Raw genomic sequence first — 14,039 nt, forward strand, 5'->3', positions numbered from 1 at the left:
GAAACATCAATGATGAGAGAGAACCATTTACTGGCTGCCTCTTGCATGCCCACACTGGGGATCAAGCCCAAAACCTGGGCATGTGTCCTGACCGGGAATTGAACCGTGACCTCCTGGTTTATAGGTCGACGCTCAACCTCTGAGTCACACCACTGGGCTGATTACAGTCTTGGTTCTCCTACGTTAATGTACTAGTATATCCAGAAACGCTCAACTGCTGGACACCTGCATGGCTCTGCCCTGATCATCCCCTACCTGGACCCCTGTAACAGTTTCCTAGCTGCCTCCTCCCACGGCCCCCAGTGCCAGTTCTCTGCACAGCAGACAGAGCGATCCTGTGAAAGGGGGGTGCTCCGGTCATGTCATTCCCTTTGGCTGACAGGCCCCCAAGTCCTCACCATGACCTGGGCACGAGGCCCACTGACCTCATCTCCACTCGCCTGCTCCACACACAGGGGCCTCCCTGCTATCTGATGCGCCGGGCACACTCCTGCCCCAGGGCCTTTGCACTTGCAGTTCCTTCTGCCTGCAATGTTCTCCCCCTCACCTCCCTCAGGACTCCACTCCAGGGCTCCCTTCCCGGAGAGGCCTACCCAGGCCATTCTATCTAACACCACCCCTCCAACCTCCCCGCTCCTTTCCCGGTTCGTTTCTCTATATTGGACCCGTGGCTCCTGGCACGTTGTGCATTCTAATTCCTTGTTGGTTTCTTGCCTGCGTTCCACTGTGAGCCTGTCACCCCCAGAGGACAAGAATTCCTGTCTTTCTTGTGCAGAACCAGGTCATCTTCCATCCTGGGGCATCCTGGCTCCGCTCACCTCAAAGGAAGACCACCCTGAAGTGGCTCCTAAGGCAACCATGATGCACTTCACCTCCACTCCATCATCTGTAGGCCTTTCCTGATCTGTCCCTGCTCCCCCTCCTCCCGCCCCCCACCGCACTGCATTCACGATGCCACAGCCACCTGCTTCCCATGCCTGGATGGTGCCAATCCCCTGCCCGTGTGGCGGCCTTCGAACTCCGTTCCTTCTTCCTAGAACCCTCCCCCCAGAGTGTCCCCATGGCCACCTCCTCTCACAACTCGGGTGGCACCTTCCTCCTGTCACTGCCATCGCCATCGCCGCGTCAGTAACCCACCACCGTGCCCACTCATTTCACTGGCATCTCGGTAGCTACAGGAACTGCAATCCCCTTACTGCTTTGCATGCTTTGTCGGGCTTGCTCTTTTCTGGAACACGGCCGAGAGGGCAGCGCTGCGCTGTCCATCCCGCCCGCCGCCCAACCCAGCACCGGAGACGCTCCATGCACGTCCGGTGCCTGGATGCCAGGTGGACGGGGTCAGGCTGGGCTCGGGGCTTCATCAGGCGCCCCGCCAGGCGAGTGGGTGGGAGACAGTCGCACCTGGAAATGCAGTGTCTGCCATGGAGAACCAGGTAATGTGTGGGGTTTCTGGCAGGAAGGCTCTTTGGGGACAGCCCCTCTGACCCAGGACATCAAGGTATGCAGTGATGACTCACAGAAACCCAGGCCAGCCCAGGAGCCCTACAGGCAAGCCTCCTGCTGCCCAGGACGAGACGAGCCACCGTGACCGTCCACACCAGGGGTGGGACTTTCTCCTGCCAATGGCTGTGTGGATATTTCTAACATCATTCTCAGGTCATGCAAAATTACCAGCTTCAATATTAGCCTGCTGTGTTTGGTCAAATGTTTCATTAACTCACCCCTAATGTCGTGGCAGGGGCAGACCAAATAGCATTCCCCACCAGTCCAGCAGGGGCCCAGGGGAAGAGGCAGGTCCGGAGGGTGTGGCCACAGGCCAGTCCTGCCTCCGCATGGCTCTGGCCTCAGCTCCAGGAGCTCCTGGACAGCCGGCCTGCCCTCTCCTCCCCTGGACATCCAGGCACAGCTGGCTTTCCACATGAAGCCAGTATGAAAATTACTGAGATGTCATGTTCTTCTCTTACACTGTCTTGGAGGTCCGTGTTTACAACTCAGCCCTGGAGCACGGCTTACAAAACAGTGTGTTCAACCTCCCTCCCAGGAGACGCCTCCGTGGAGTGAGAAGACCTAAGACCTCACAGTTCTAGTTCACTCAACATCTAAGAAAGAGATTCATCTTCGCAAATACCTAACATGTGATTAGTACCTGCTTCCTTGCATGGCGTGCTTATTATCAGGTCAATTCTCCTGTAAGGGTTGCACCTATGTTTTTTAAATGTTTTCATTGATTTTTAGAAAAAAAGAGGGGTAGAAACATCATCGATTGTCTGCCTTCTGCACGCCCCCTACTGGGGATGGAGCCCCAAACCCAGGCATGTGCTCTGACCAAGAATCAAACTGTGGCTCAACCACTGACCACGCCAGCTGGGCAGCGTGGACATATGCTGCCAGCAGGGCAAGTGTCACGAGAACTAAGCCCTCATTTACTAGCTGGTGTGGACTGTTGGGCCCCCCTGCACTAGTGCCTGGCTTAGTGGGTGCACCTGACAGGGGCAGAAATAGAATATTGGGGACCAACTCTAAGTATAAGAAATGTGCGTCATGCTCTGTTAACCATGATGCTTTGTTGATTGAGGCACGTTCTAACCTGGCTGGGGGTTGCACGTGGGACCTGGGAGCTCACCTGGAGGTGCAGCCCATCTTCCCCATCAGGAAGCTGCCTGTTATCCTGGAAAGATTAGCAACCTTGTTGCAGGAACCAGAATCACTAGCCTTTTGAAGACCCCCAGCCCTTTGCAAATCACTAAGCCCTTTCAAGACTCCCAACCCTTTGCATACCCACAGGCCTTTGCAAATCCCCAGACCCCATTACCTGTCAACTACCCACTTGGCATACCCTTTGCCTACTTCCCCATGTAATCTATGTCCTTCTAGCCAATATAAGCAGCGGGCTCATGGTGGGGGCAGAGCAGGTGTTTGTGGATGACCTGCTGCTCTCCATGCTGCCGGCAGGATTGAAATCAACGCTCCTATGTGATTCAACCCTGTCCCTGCTTAATTAATTGGCTCAAGTAGTGACAGGCAGCCCAGGCCCCTTGATTGTCCAGTTACATAGTCCGGCAACTCTGGTGGGACACAAGGGCGGGGGGGGGTCTTCTAGGGCAGCCTTGGGCAAACTACGGCCCGCGGGCCAGATCTGGCTGTTCTATCCGGTTCTCTTGCTCTCCCCTCCGCTCCTTTACTTTGAATTTATATTAGTTCACACAAACACTCCATCCATGCTTTTGTTCCGGCCCTCCGGTCCAGTTTGAGAACCCATTGTGGCCCTCGAGTCAAAAAGTTTGCCCACCCATGCTCTAGGGTGAGTACGGGGGATCCTGCTTGCTGCCTGGACCGGGGTTCCCGGGGCTGAGGCCTGGACTCTTACTTGCAGTGCTGCCGGGAATTTTCCTGTTTCGAGTCCCAGCTGCAGCCTCAGCAATCCCCATCGTCTCACTTAAAACCTAAGTTGAGCCCTCGCAGGTTTGGCTCAGTGGATGGAGCGTTAGCCTGCGGACTGGAGGGTCCCGGGTTCGATTCCAGTCAAGAGCACATGCCTGAGTTGCGGGCTCGATCCCCAGTGGGGGCGTGCAGGAGGCAGCCAACTGATGATTCTCTCTCATCATTGATGTTTCTATCTCTCTCCCCGTCTCCTTTCCTCTCTGAAATCAATAAAAATATATTTAAAACAAAACCTACATTGAATAGAGCATTCTGTAACGGGGGAAGCCCATTGTCTGTTGTCCCCTAGTCTGGGGTGAGCCTGACCAGCTCCCAGTTGCAAGTGGCCTCTCAAGGGCCTTGCCTGGTCCCCGCACCCGAGCCTGACCTGCGGGGTGCAGGGCACTGGGGTCTGTAATGGGGGGTCAGTTGTCTGGGGTGAGCCTGACCAGCTCCCGGTTGCAAGCGGCCTCCCAAGGGCCTCTGGCTGAGCACGGTAAGGCCTGGCTGTGCGCCGTGAGCCACACGGTTGTCCGCTGTGTGCACTCGGGAACGTTGTAGGTTAGGGTGCTTCCTGCCAGGTGTAACACTGCCTGTGACCTTGCTTCAGTGGTTCAAGGATGGGTGCTGGTGGGTCCATCCCAAAGGATACCCCATCGGGCGGATCTTGGGGTACTGAGCTTATGCTTACCGCCGACGAGAAAAGGAAACGGGTGTTTTACTGCTTGGCCTCCCTCTCTAACTGGAGACAAGAGATTCGCGTTGGGGACGGTCCGGCGTGACGTTCTTGTCTGTGCGTTGTGGGCGCCTGTACATACCGCATAGGAGGGTCTCTGCCGGCTGTTGTCTAGTGTGTCTTTGCTGTTTGGGTTAATTTGTTTTGTTAAAGATGGGGCAGTGCCTGGGGACTCGGGAAGCTTCGGGCGAGTCGGCATCGCTGGTCACGTGGGCAGGGCAGCAGAGAGCCATGGTCTCTGGGGTCACCTTCTCCGCAGGGCGGCATTTACTCGCCCCTGGGTCACCTCTGCAGGGCGGGCTGCGTCTCAGGCCGGAGTGAGGAGCGAGCTGCAGTCCGACGAGGGCGCGTCCCGCTCCCGGTCGCGCGGCGGGTCCGGATCCGGGTCCCGGGCGGGGGGCGGCGGAGGGCCCGGGTGCGCTGCCCCAGGCGAGGCCCTGTCTCCACACTCGACCCCGAGCAGGGCTTCCCACGGGGGTAAAGGTGAACACAGGCCGCCCAACAAGCGCTGGTTCCAGGTTTTCAAAGGTGGACGCTCTGCAGGGAAGGTTCCCGCCGCGCATCAGTGAACACGCGTCTCCCACACGGTGCCCGGCGCCCTCCGCCCCGCCAGTGACTACGCGGAAGCGTACAAACCGGAGGCTCGCGCCTAGTTGCTCACTCAAGGCAGAGCCGCCTCCGACCTCCTCCGAGCAGGTCGCCCTGGCGCGGCCGGCAGCGTGAAGCAGCGACAGCTCCCTCAGCACAAAGCGCCCGCTCCTGACGCACTGCGCCGCCCCCGCCATTTTTATAGGAAATGAGCGAGGTCCCGCCCCTCGCGAGATCGGAGAGAGCTCCTATCCCGCAAGAGCCGCCGCGCCCCTGACCCTATCACGTGACGAGAAGCTCTCGTTCCCTCCCGAGGCGCGGCTTCGACGCACGCTTGTACGCACGCACGCGCGCGGTGACGTCAGTTCCTGTCGGCGGCGGCTGCGAAGGGTCGGGCTTCCGCTTTCCGCCGCCGCCGCGCGCGCTCCGCTTTCAGCCGACGCGGGATCATGGCGGCCACCGCCACGATGGCGAACTCGGGGTCGGCGCGGAAGCGGCTGCTCAAAGAGGAAGACATGACCAAAGTGGAATTCGAGACCAGCGAGGAAGTGGACGTGACGCCCACGTTCGACACCATGGGCCTGCGGGAGGACCTGCTGCGCGGCATCTACGCCTACGGTCGGTGGGCGCGGAGGGCGCGGGGCGGGCGCCACGGGTTTGCGAGCCGGGCGGGCGAGGGCAGGCCGGGCCCGTAGGCTGAGAGTCCCCGGCCCGGCAGGGACTCTTCGCCTCCCCCCGCCCCCGGGCTCGGAGCCGAGGCTGCTGAGAGCCCCCCCCCCCCTGCCCCCAGCACACCGTCATCACTCCGCGCCCGAGGTTGCGGCGTGTTGTCCTCGGTGCAGAGCTACGTGCTGGTCTCTCCGGGGCTGCACAGCCGTCCGGACGCTCATTCAGCTGATAACGGCCCTGCATCTCCCGGTGGGAGGCTCCCGCGCTTTGCTCTGGGCACCGGGGGCTGAGCAGTGAGCCAGGCGGGCTCGGGCCCCGGAGAGCTTAAGTTGCGTTTGGGAGAAGGTAGCCCAGCGGTAATGGCTGTGGAGAAACGGAGCAGGATAATTGGAGCAAATAGACAAGCGGGCTTCCTCCACAAGCGGGCTCCCCGGAGGAGGTGACATTTGAGCTGGGGTCTGGATTAGGGAGCCCGTTAGGAGATGACGGCGGTGAAACGGGGCAGTGGCAGCAGCAGGTGCATTCCAGGAACAGGAAGAAGCCTGTCCCGGGAGCCGGGGGTTGAGCTCGGAGAGGGCGGCAGGGGCAGTGCGAGGCGATGAGGTTTCGGGGCCCTGGGAAGGAGGGGTTTGGGCTGGGGGTGACCGTCCTGTTGGCTGTGGCTCTGGAGGAGGAGAGGCAGGAGAGGAAGCAGGGCTGAGCCGGGAGGCTTTTGCTCATTGCCGGGAGAGGTGACGGCGTGGCGGCGGCGGTGGGCAGCGCTGCCACGGTTCCCTGGTGGGCGAGTGGAGCAGCAGAGGGAAGGGGGCCGGTGTGATTCGGTGTTGTAGCAACCACCCAGGTGATGCTGCGAGTAGCTCAGGGGCGGAGCCCTTGAAGGAGGCAAAATCGGGGCGCTGGCTTGGTTGTGATGAGCATCCCCCCCCCCCACCGCGATGTTGGGAGGCAGCTGCCCAAGCTGGGGTTGGGGACACATGGGAATTCTCTGCATCTGTCTTGAGGCCTGGGGCTGGGGCCTCTCTTACCCAGTCCTTGGTGCCAGGACAGTTCAGACGGAGCAGAGGTGTTGCTGTGGGGAGGGGAGGTAAAGAACCATTGCAGCCCGCCTGCCTCTCGGCCCCCAGGACACCCTGCCGTTCCCCATCCGTGTGCTTGGTCATCAGGAGGGTTAAATCTGCTGCTACAATTGCTTTTGTGTTAGATGGGAACCCGCGCTACGTTGTGAAAGACTGCCAACAATAATGACAGCTTTGTACGTAAAGTGTTGGTGTACTTGGCGAATACTTGTACTCCTTCAGTGTAGCCCCGTCCCTTGGTGATTTAGGCTGTTGTGCGAGAGAGATGGGGTGCAGGTCACCCCGCAGTGCTCCCCAGCAATGGGGGGAAAAGCAACCTAGGTTATGGTCACAATCACAGAGTCGCAGTACACAGTGAGCCTCCCCACCCACTCTCCGGGAGTGCCGCCTCCTGCCTTCGTCTTAAACCTCTCGGGGTCTGTACATCCGCCGGGGTGTGCCTTTACAGAGCGGGTTTTGCCTACTACTAAGGCCCTGTGCCAGCTAAAAACCCGCTTCCGCCCATTGCTCAGCAGCTGTCCGGTGAGAGCTCAGGGTGCTGGGCCTGGGCTTAGGCAGAGGCTGGGGGTGGGGCTAGAAGAGCCCATCTCTGCGCCCTGGAGCTTACAGTGTCTGGTTGTAAACACACCGGCCTAGAGCTCAGAGCTAACTTCTCTGTTTCTGTCCCCAGGGTTTGAAAAGCCATCCGCCATCCAGCAGCGCGCCATCAAGCAGATAATTAAAGGGAGAGACGTCATCGCACAGTAAGTCTGCGGCTGCCGGGGCCCCGGAACGATGCGGGTTTGAACTGTGAGGGTCCTCTTTTTTTTTTTTTAATATATTTTATTGATTTTATACAGAGAGGAAGGGAGAGGGATAGAGAGCTAGAAACATCGATGAGAGAGAAACATCGATCAGCTGCCTCCTGCACACCCCCTATTGGGTATGTGCCCCCAACCAAGGTACATGCCCTTGACCGGAATCGAACCTGGGACCCTTGAGTCCGCAGGCCGATGCTCTCTCCACTGAGCCAAACCGGTCAGGGCCGTGAGGGTCCTCTTATACTTGGATTTTTCCCCCCAATAAATACAGTAAATGTATTTCCTATTAGGATTTTTGATAGCATTTCATTTTCTCCAGCTTTACTGTAAGAATATAGCGTGTAGCGAGCTTACAGAACATGCTGATTGACGATGGTTTGTTATTGGTAGGTCTTCTGGTCGACTGTAGGCTGTTCGCACTTAGGGTTGGAGGTAGTTGTGTGTGGGTTCTGGCTGTGGGACACGGGCAGCCCTGACCCCCTGCTGTTGCAGCGGCCCCTGTGTTCAGTGCTTGGGGGCCACACGTTCTGTTTTCATACACTTGTTACCAGCTGTTTCCTTGACTTCAGCCCGGGGTGCTTTATTGTTCGTACTCCTGTGTTCCTATTTCAGAAAGCTTTCGTTTTTAGCCAGCTTCAATTCCTGTCAGTTGGCATGTGGATTTGTGTATAACAAACACTCCTTAAAGAGCGTTATTGCTGACTGACCTGATTTCTAAAGGCTCGCTTACAAAGTAAAAGTAATGGGAGGACAGTTTCCGTCCAGATCACACTTACAGGGGAATGCCACCTGCGGGGGCAGCTTCTGCAGCTCCATCAGCCCTGAGGCCATCCGTAGCTCTGTCCTCATCACCGGGGACTTAAGAGTGACCTTGTGCCCGTGTCCCACCTCTTGCCACTAAGGTGGTGGTGGTCTGCTGGGGGCGGGGGGGGGGGGGGGAGCATCTGTTGGGAGAAGCCGCCCGGTGCTCCCTCCCCCCGGAGCATGGCTGTGGTGGGTTCTGTGAGTGGACAGTGGCATGCGGCCCGGGTTCCCAGTCCTGCTTACCTGTCTTCCCTCCTAGGTCTCAGTCTGGCACGGGCAAAACCGCCACCTTCAGCATTTCCGTCCTCCAGTGTCTGGACATCCAGGTGACTGGCGCTCCTTTCCTCCGGGAGGCGCTTCCTTCCTTGTTTGGCGCAGTGTCCACGTCTCTGTTGTGCTGACTCAGACTTTTAAAGAGAACGAGTGGCACACTAGTGCCTGAGCTAAGCCCCTGCCGTACATTCCTTTTATCTGGACGGGAGGCTTTAAACTAGTGGACGTTCTCGTCTATAAACAGGACTGCTCCCCGGGACCCGTTACCTCGGGGCTCGCGGTTTCAGAGACGCTGAGTGTGGTTTACCTCCGTTAGGAGTCAGGTGGGCGGTTAACGCGAGATCATAGTCAGAACAGGTGAGCCCGAGTCAGCGGGTCCGCCCGAAGAACGCTGACCGTCTGTCCCCGACGATTCCTTTACAGGTCCGTGAGACCCAGGCTCTGATCTTGGCCCCCACGAGAGAGCTGGCTGTGCAGATCCAGAAGGTGAGGCACCCCGCCGGCGTCGCGCTGCAGGTCCTGCCTCTTGGCCGTCCGGTCCCTAGTTCCTCAGGCTTCTCCTCCTGAGTCCTGACACTTTTGCCATAAATCATCACCTTACATGATTTGGGGTTTGCGTTGTCAATTTCAGTGTGGTTTATGTGGTTCCAGTAGCTCCTGGCAGTCCGCACCGAAGCGCCAGCTGTCTCAGGGTTACTGTGAGCACTGCGGAAGGCCGGGCAGTAATGTGCCAGGATTGCTCCTGGCTGGATGAGAGTGAATTTCATACATTTCCTGACTTCTCAGTAATTAACATGTGCTGTGTCTGTAGTGAGGAACCATTAAAGCTAACTTCAGTCTCCATTCTAGAAAGCTTCCGTAGGAAGAGCAGAGGAGGGCGTGGGGAGAGGCGGGCTCTGGCCGTGGTGTGAACAACGGCATAAGGAGTGCGTGGCGGTCATGCCAAGTGCATGGAAATGACCTGTGTTCCCGCCAGGGCCTGCTCGCGCTCGGCGACTACATGAACGTGCAGTGCCACGCCTGCATCGGGGGCACCAACGTGGGGGAGGACATCCGGAAGCTGGACTACGGGCAGCACGTCGTGGCCGGCACGCCGGGGCGTGTGTTTGGTAAGCGAGGGCCGCGCTCCGTGCCCCGCTCTGCCTGTCTGCGTGGGGTCACTTGTAGGAAGCGGAGGGAGGTCTCTGGGATGGCCGCTCCTTCCCTGTAACCTGAGGTCTGACTCCTGCATCTGGTTTGTAGATATGATTCGCCGCAGGAGTCTGAGGACACGTGCTATCAAGATGTTGGTTTTGGACGAGGCGGATGAGATGCTGAACAAAGGTGCGTAACAAAAGGACTGGTCTGCGATGTGTGGCCCCGCATGCTCACAGTGCGGGGGAACGGGCACCAGTGGACGTGCCCGCAGCAGGGGAGTGTGTCCGTGGGGACAGCCGTGCCCCGTGCGCACGGGGCCAGGAAACTCTCACTTTGGTCTTCTTGTGGTCGCTGCTTGTAAGGCTGACCACAGCCAGCAGGGCACACAGCCTCTCGTCCCGACCAGACGCGCCGCTTTCTGTGTGTCCGTGGTCAGCACGGGACGGGCCCCTGAGCTGAGCTGTGGAGAGGATTTGGGCGGAAATGTAGGCCGTGCAGTCGCAGCTCTGCCCCTAATTAAACGTGAGCCTCGGCCTGCACCTCTGTGCAGGGGCGTGGCCTCAGGTTCCTGTGGTCTGTTCCTCGGCCCAGGTTTCAAAGAGCAGATTTACGACGTGTACAGGTACCTGCCCCCGGCCACGCAGGTGGTGCTCATCAGTGCCACGCTGCCCCACGAGATCCTGGAGATGACCAACAAGTTCATGACGGACCCCATCCGCATCCTGGTGAAGCGGTGAGCACGCCCTGTTCAGCACCGTGGGCTGCACTGGGGTTTAAACACGGAACCCTAATTTCCTTCTCTGAAAAGCCAGCTTTTAACGTACATTCCCTTTTAACCTAGCAACTCCAAATTTAACCATTAGCTGCCGGTGTTGATCGGTGACTTGAGAGTAAGATGAATATATACCAGCCGTGGGCAAACTATGGCCCGTGGGCCGGATCCGGCTGTTCTATCCGGTTCTCTTGCTCTCCCCTCCACTCCTTTACTTTGAATTTATATTAGTTCACACAAACACTCCATCCATGCTTTTGTTCCGGCCCTCCGGTCCAGTTTAAGAACCCATTGTGGCCCTCGAGTCAAAAAGTTTGCCCACCCCTGTTACACACCGTGGAACAGCGAGGTGTTCTAACGTTTAGGGTGGTGGTAATTGCTGGTTCTGATCCAGAGCTGGGCCCGGGTGGAGAAGTGGTGGCTCCTACGAGTTGTGGCCAGCCAGTCGGGCCTGGCCCGGGCCACACCCCAGTCTCGGTGGGAAGAGCGGGTAACAGGGTTCGTCTCTCTCCTCCAGTGATGAGTTGACCCTGGAAGGCATCAAGCAGTTTTTCGTGGCGGTGGAAAGGGAAGAGTGGAAGTTTGACACGCTGTGCGACCTCTACGACACGCTGACCATCACCCAGGCCGTCATCTTCTGCAACACCAAGAGGAAGGTGCGTGCTGCCCTCACACGTCCTCCTGCTGCCGGCTGAGCTCGGGCTCTGCGGGGCTGGCATGGGCGGGCGTGGAGGCCGGACGTCTGCTTCAGGCTTCGTGGGCGCGTGGTCTCCGGGACAGCCGCCCACTCTGCCCTTGAGCACAGAAGCCGCTGTGGGCGCGTGCTCAGTGGGACTACAGTGTCGATTCCAGTCCCGTACCACCGGGGTTAGGGGCTCAGCTGATGGGTGTTCCCCGGTGAACAGATGAAGGGGATGTTCGTGCCACTCGCTGGGCAAATGACGTGCCTCACGCCCAGGGAGGATGAGTCTGCGTCTGCGCCTGCTCTGCGGGTGGCTCACGTGGGCTCCGCGGCGATGCGCTAAGTCCCGAGTCCATCTCTGCCTGGGAGCTCAGGCAGCACCTGCGGTTCCGTTGGCAGGTTGACTGGCTGACGGAGAAAATGAGAGAAGCCAACTTCACCGTGTCGTCGATGCACGGGGACATGCCGCAGAAGGAGCGCGAGTCCATCATGAAGGAGTTCCGGTCCGGCGCCAGGTGGGTGGGCTCGGGGTGGGGCATGCAGGTCTGTGGTCAGCAGCTTTCTCTGGAGGAGGGGCGGTGGGAGCGAGCCCCGCCACGGCCTGAGGCCGCTGCTCCCGAGCTTTGCGGAAGGACAGGGTCTTCCAGGTAGCGCCCCGCTGGCTTCGCCACGGCCTGTGGTGCCGTGACTGGTGCGGTGAGACGCGGAACTTGTACTCAGACCCCGCACCTGGCCCCGTCACCACGCTCACCCAGGGCCCTTGCGAAGGGTCTTTCTGGCACTGCCCCTCACCCCACGTGGACCAGGGTGCGGGTGACTGGCATCCAGTCTCGAGCCTTCGTGACTGAGTGACGGCCTCGCATCCCTTTCTTGCCGCAGCCGGGTGCTCATCTCCACCGACGTCTGGGCCCGGGGCCTGGACGTCCCTCAGGTGTCCCTGATCATCAACTACGACCTGCCCAACAACAGGGAGCTCTACATCCACAGGTAGGGCGCCGCCACCCCCCCCCCCCCCCTCCGGCCGCCCACTCGGTCCTCGCTGTGTGTGCCAACGCAATCTTCCTTCTTCCCAAGAATCGGGCGGTCGGGGCGGTACGGCCGGAAGGGCGTGGCCATCAACTTCGTGAAGAACGACGACATCCGCATCCTGCGGGACATCGAGCAGTACTACTCCACGCAGATCGACGAGATGCCCATGAACGGTGCGCGGAGGGCGGGGGTGCACGGAGGGGCAGGGGCGTGGGGGGGGCGCGCGTGGGGCCCGGTGTCCCGGGGGCTCCGCCGGGGCCTCAGCTAACGTGCGTCTCCTTTTGTCTGTTTTCCTGCTTTCAGTTGCCGATCTGATCTGAGGCGTCCGCTGCACTGGGGACGAGTCGGCCGGCTCTGTGTCCCCTCGGGACTGTCCAGAGCAGTTTCTGTTTAAGGAGGTTAAGGCACCCTCTTGCGGCCCCCAGGACGACCTGAATGGGGGGGACCTTGACCCCTCTGACCACACCGTCAGGGCGTGCCAATACGGACGTTCGTGGAGGGAAGGGTACGTGCGGCTCAGTGGATAGGGATGTAGGAAGCCACACCAAGTTCTGTGCAGGGGAAACCTCAGTCCGTGGTGGTGACCTGAACACCTCCTGGTTCGGTCCTCTTTTCTCACCCACGTGTAAATATGCTTTGCTCGGTCTTTTTCATTAAACGTTTTACCTTGGCCCGTGAACTCTCATTTCTGTGCCCTGCACTACCACACCTTCCTGTGCCCGCCCTCTGCTTGCTGAGCCCCTCCCCACACTGTGCGGGGATGAGTCTTTTTTTTTTAAATATATTTTATTGATTTTTTTACAGAGAGGAAGGGAGAGGGAGAGTTAGAAACATCAATGAGCGAGAAACATCCATCAGCTGCCTCCTGCACACCCCCTACTGGGGATGTGCCCGCAACCAAGGTACATGCCCTTGACCGGAATCGAACCTGGGACCCTTCTGTCCGCAGGCCGACGCTCTATCCACTGAGCCAAACCAGCTAGGACAGGGGGATGAATCTTGAATTCCCACGTTCATCCGGCGATTCTAACTTGCCTCTGAAACGATAGCTTATGAAAGGAATTTACTCTGAACTAATAGGAAAAATCAACAAAACCCAATATTGGCTCTTCAAAAAGAGCAACAGTGTTGACAGTTTCTAAGTGAAACTGACCAAGAGAAAACTCGGATTGCCACAATCAGGAAAGAGATGTTACAGTTACCCTCCGAATAGAGGGGTCACTGTGAGCAACTGTGCCAACAAGGCGAGCCGCCCAGGAAAGTGGGCGGAGTCCTAGGAAGACGGCCCTGCCAACCTGGCCAGGCAAACAGTCAGAAGGAGGCAGAGGCCAAGGCCAGAACGGGGAGGGCCAAAGCAGGCTTGGAGTGAAGAATGCATTCCCCATCCAACCAGTTGTTGCACGGACACCGTAAGCCCCTTCGGCCGCTGTGGGAGGCAAAGAGGAGGTGAACGTGCCAATGGAAACCACGGGAGAACACCGGGGCACCACACTGATGGCCACGGCAGCCAGTCCACAGTGAGGACGGTCCCCTGGGACAGGGAGGTCTCCTAGGGCCGTGGTCGGCACACTGCGGCTCGCGAGCCACAGGCGGCTCTTTGGCCCCTTAAGTGTGGCTCTTCCACAAAATACCACGGCCTGGGCGAGTCTTTTGAAGAAGTAGCATCAGAAGTTTAAAAAATGTGGCTCTCAAAAGAAATTTCAATCGTTGTCCTGTTGATACTTGGCTCTGTTGACTAATGAGTTTGCCGACCACCGTCCTAGGGTGAAGGGCAATTTATCAAAATGATGCGACAATCCTAAACACCTGTGTGTCGAACAGCTTCGAAACAGGAAGCAGACACTGACCTGCACGGACCAGGCCAGTCCAGTGGCGGTGGGAGCTCAGTGTCCTCGTCCTCCCGCTTGAGGCCACCGGCAGGGGCCAGGGCCGCGCGCCTGATAAGGACGGGTAGGAGGCACCGGGGGGCGGGGGGAGGTCAGAATCTACAAGCCCCTGACAAATAACAGGAAAGGTGAGTTCTGCAAGGTCAGCCTCCAAGGTCACGTGTGCC

At 58.7% G+C, this 14,039-nt stretch overlaps 1 protein-coding gene across 1 annotated transcript; it reads left to right on the forward strand.

The window, feature by feature from the left end:
• Positions 1-5,117: 5,117 nt before the first annotated feature.
• Positions 5,118-12,657, forward strand: EIF4A3 (eukaryotic translation initiation factor 4A3). The gene is made up of 12 exons (XM_080679041.1): positions 5,118-5,362; positions 7,160-7,232; positions 8,353-8,419; positions 8,790-8,852; positions 9,343-9,475; positions 9,609-9,689; positions 10,095-10,236; positions 10,793-10,931; positions 11,357-11,472; positions 11,837-11,944; positions 12,032-12,159; positions 12,290-12,657. Exons 1-12 carry the CDS (start codon positions 5,194-5,196, stop codon positions 12,304-12,306), a joined length of 1,236 nt encoding a protein of 411 aa, XP_080535167.1. The 5' UTR covers positions 5,118-5,193; the 3' UTR covers positions 12,307-12,657.
• Positions 12,658-14,039: the final 1,382 nt, after the last annotated feature.

This window comes from Plecotus auritus (genome assembly GCF_963455305.1).
Source record: "Plecotus auritus genome assembly, chromosome: 7".
In the NCBI taxonomy this organism is placed as follows: Eukaryota; Metazoa; Chordata; class Mammalia; order Chiroptera; family Vespertilionidae; genus Plecotus; species Plecotus auritus.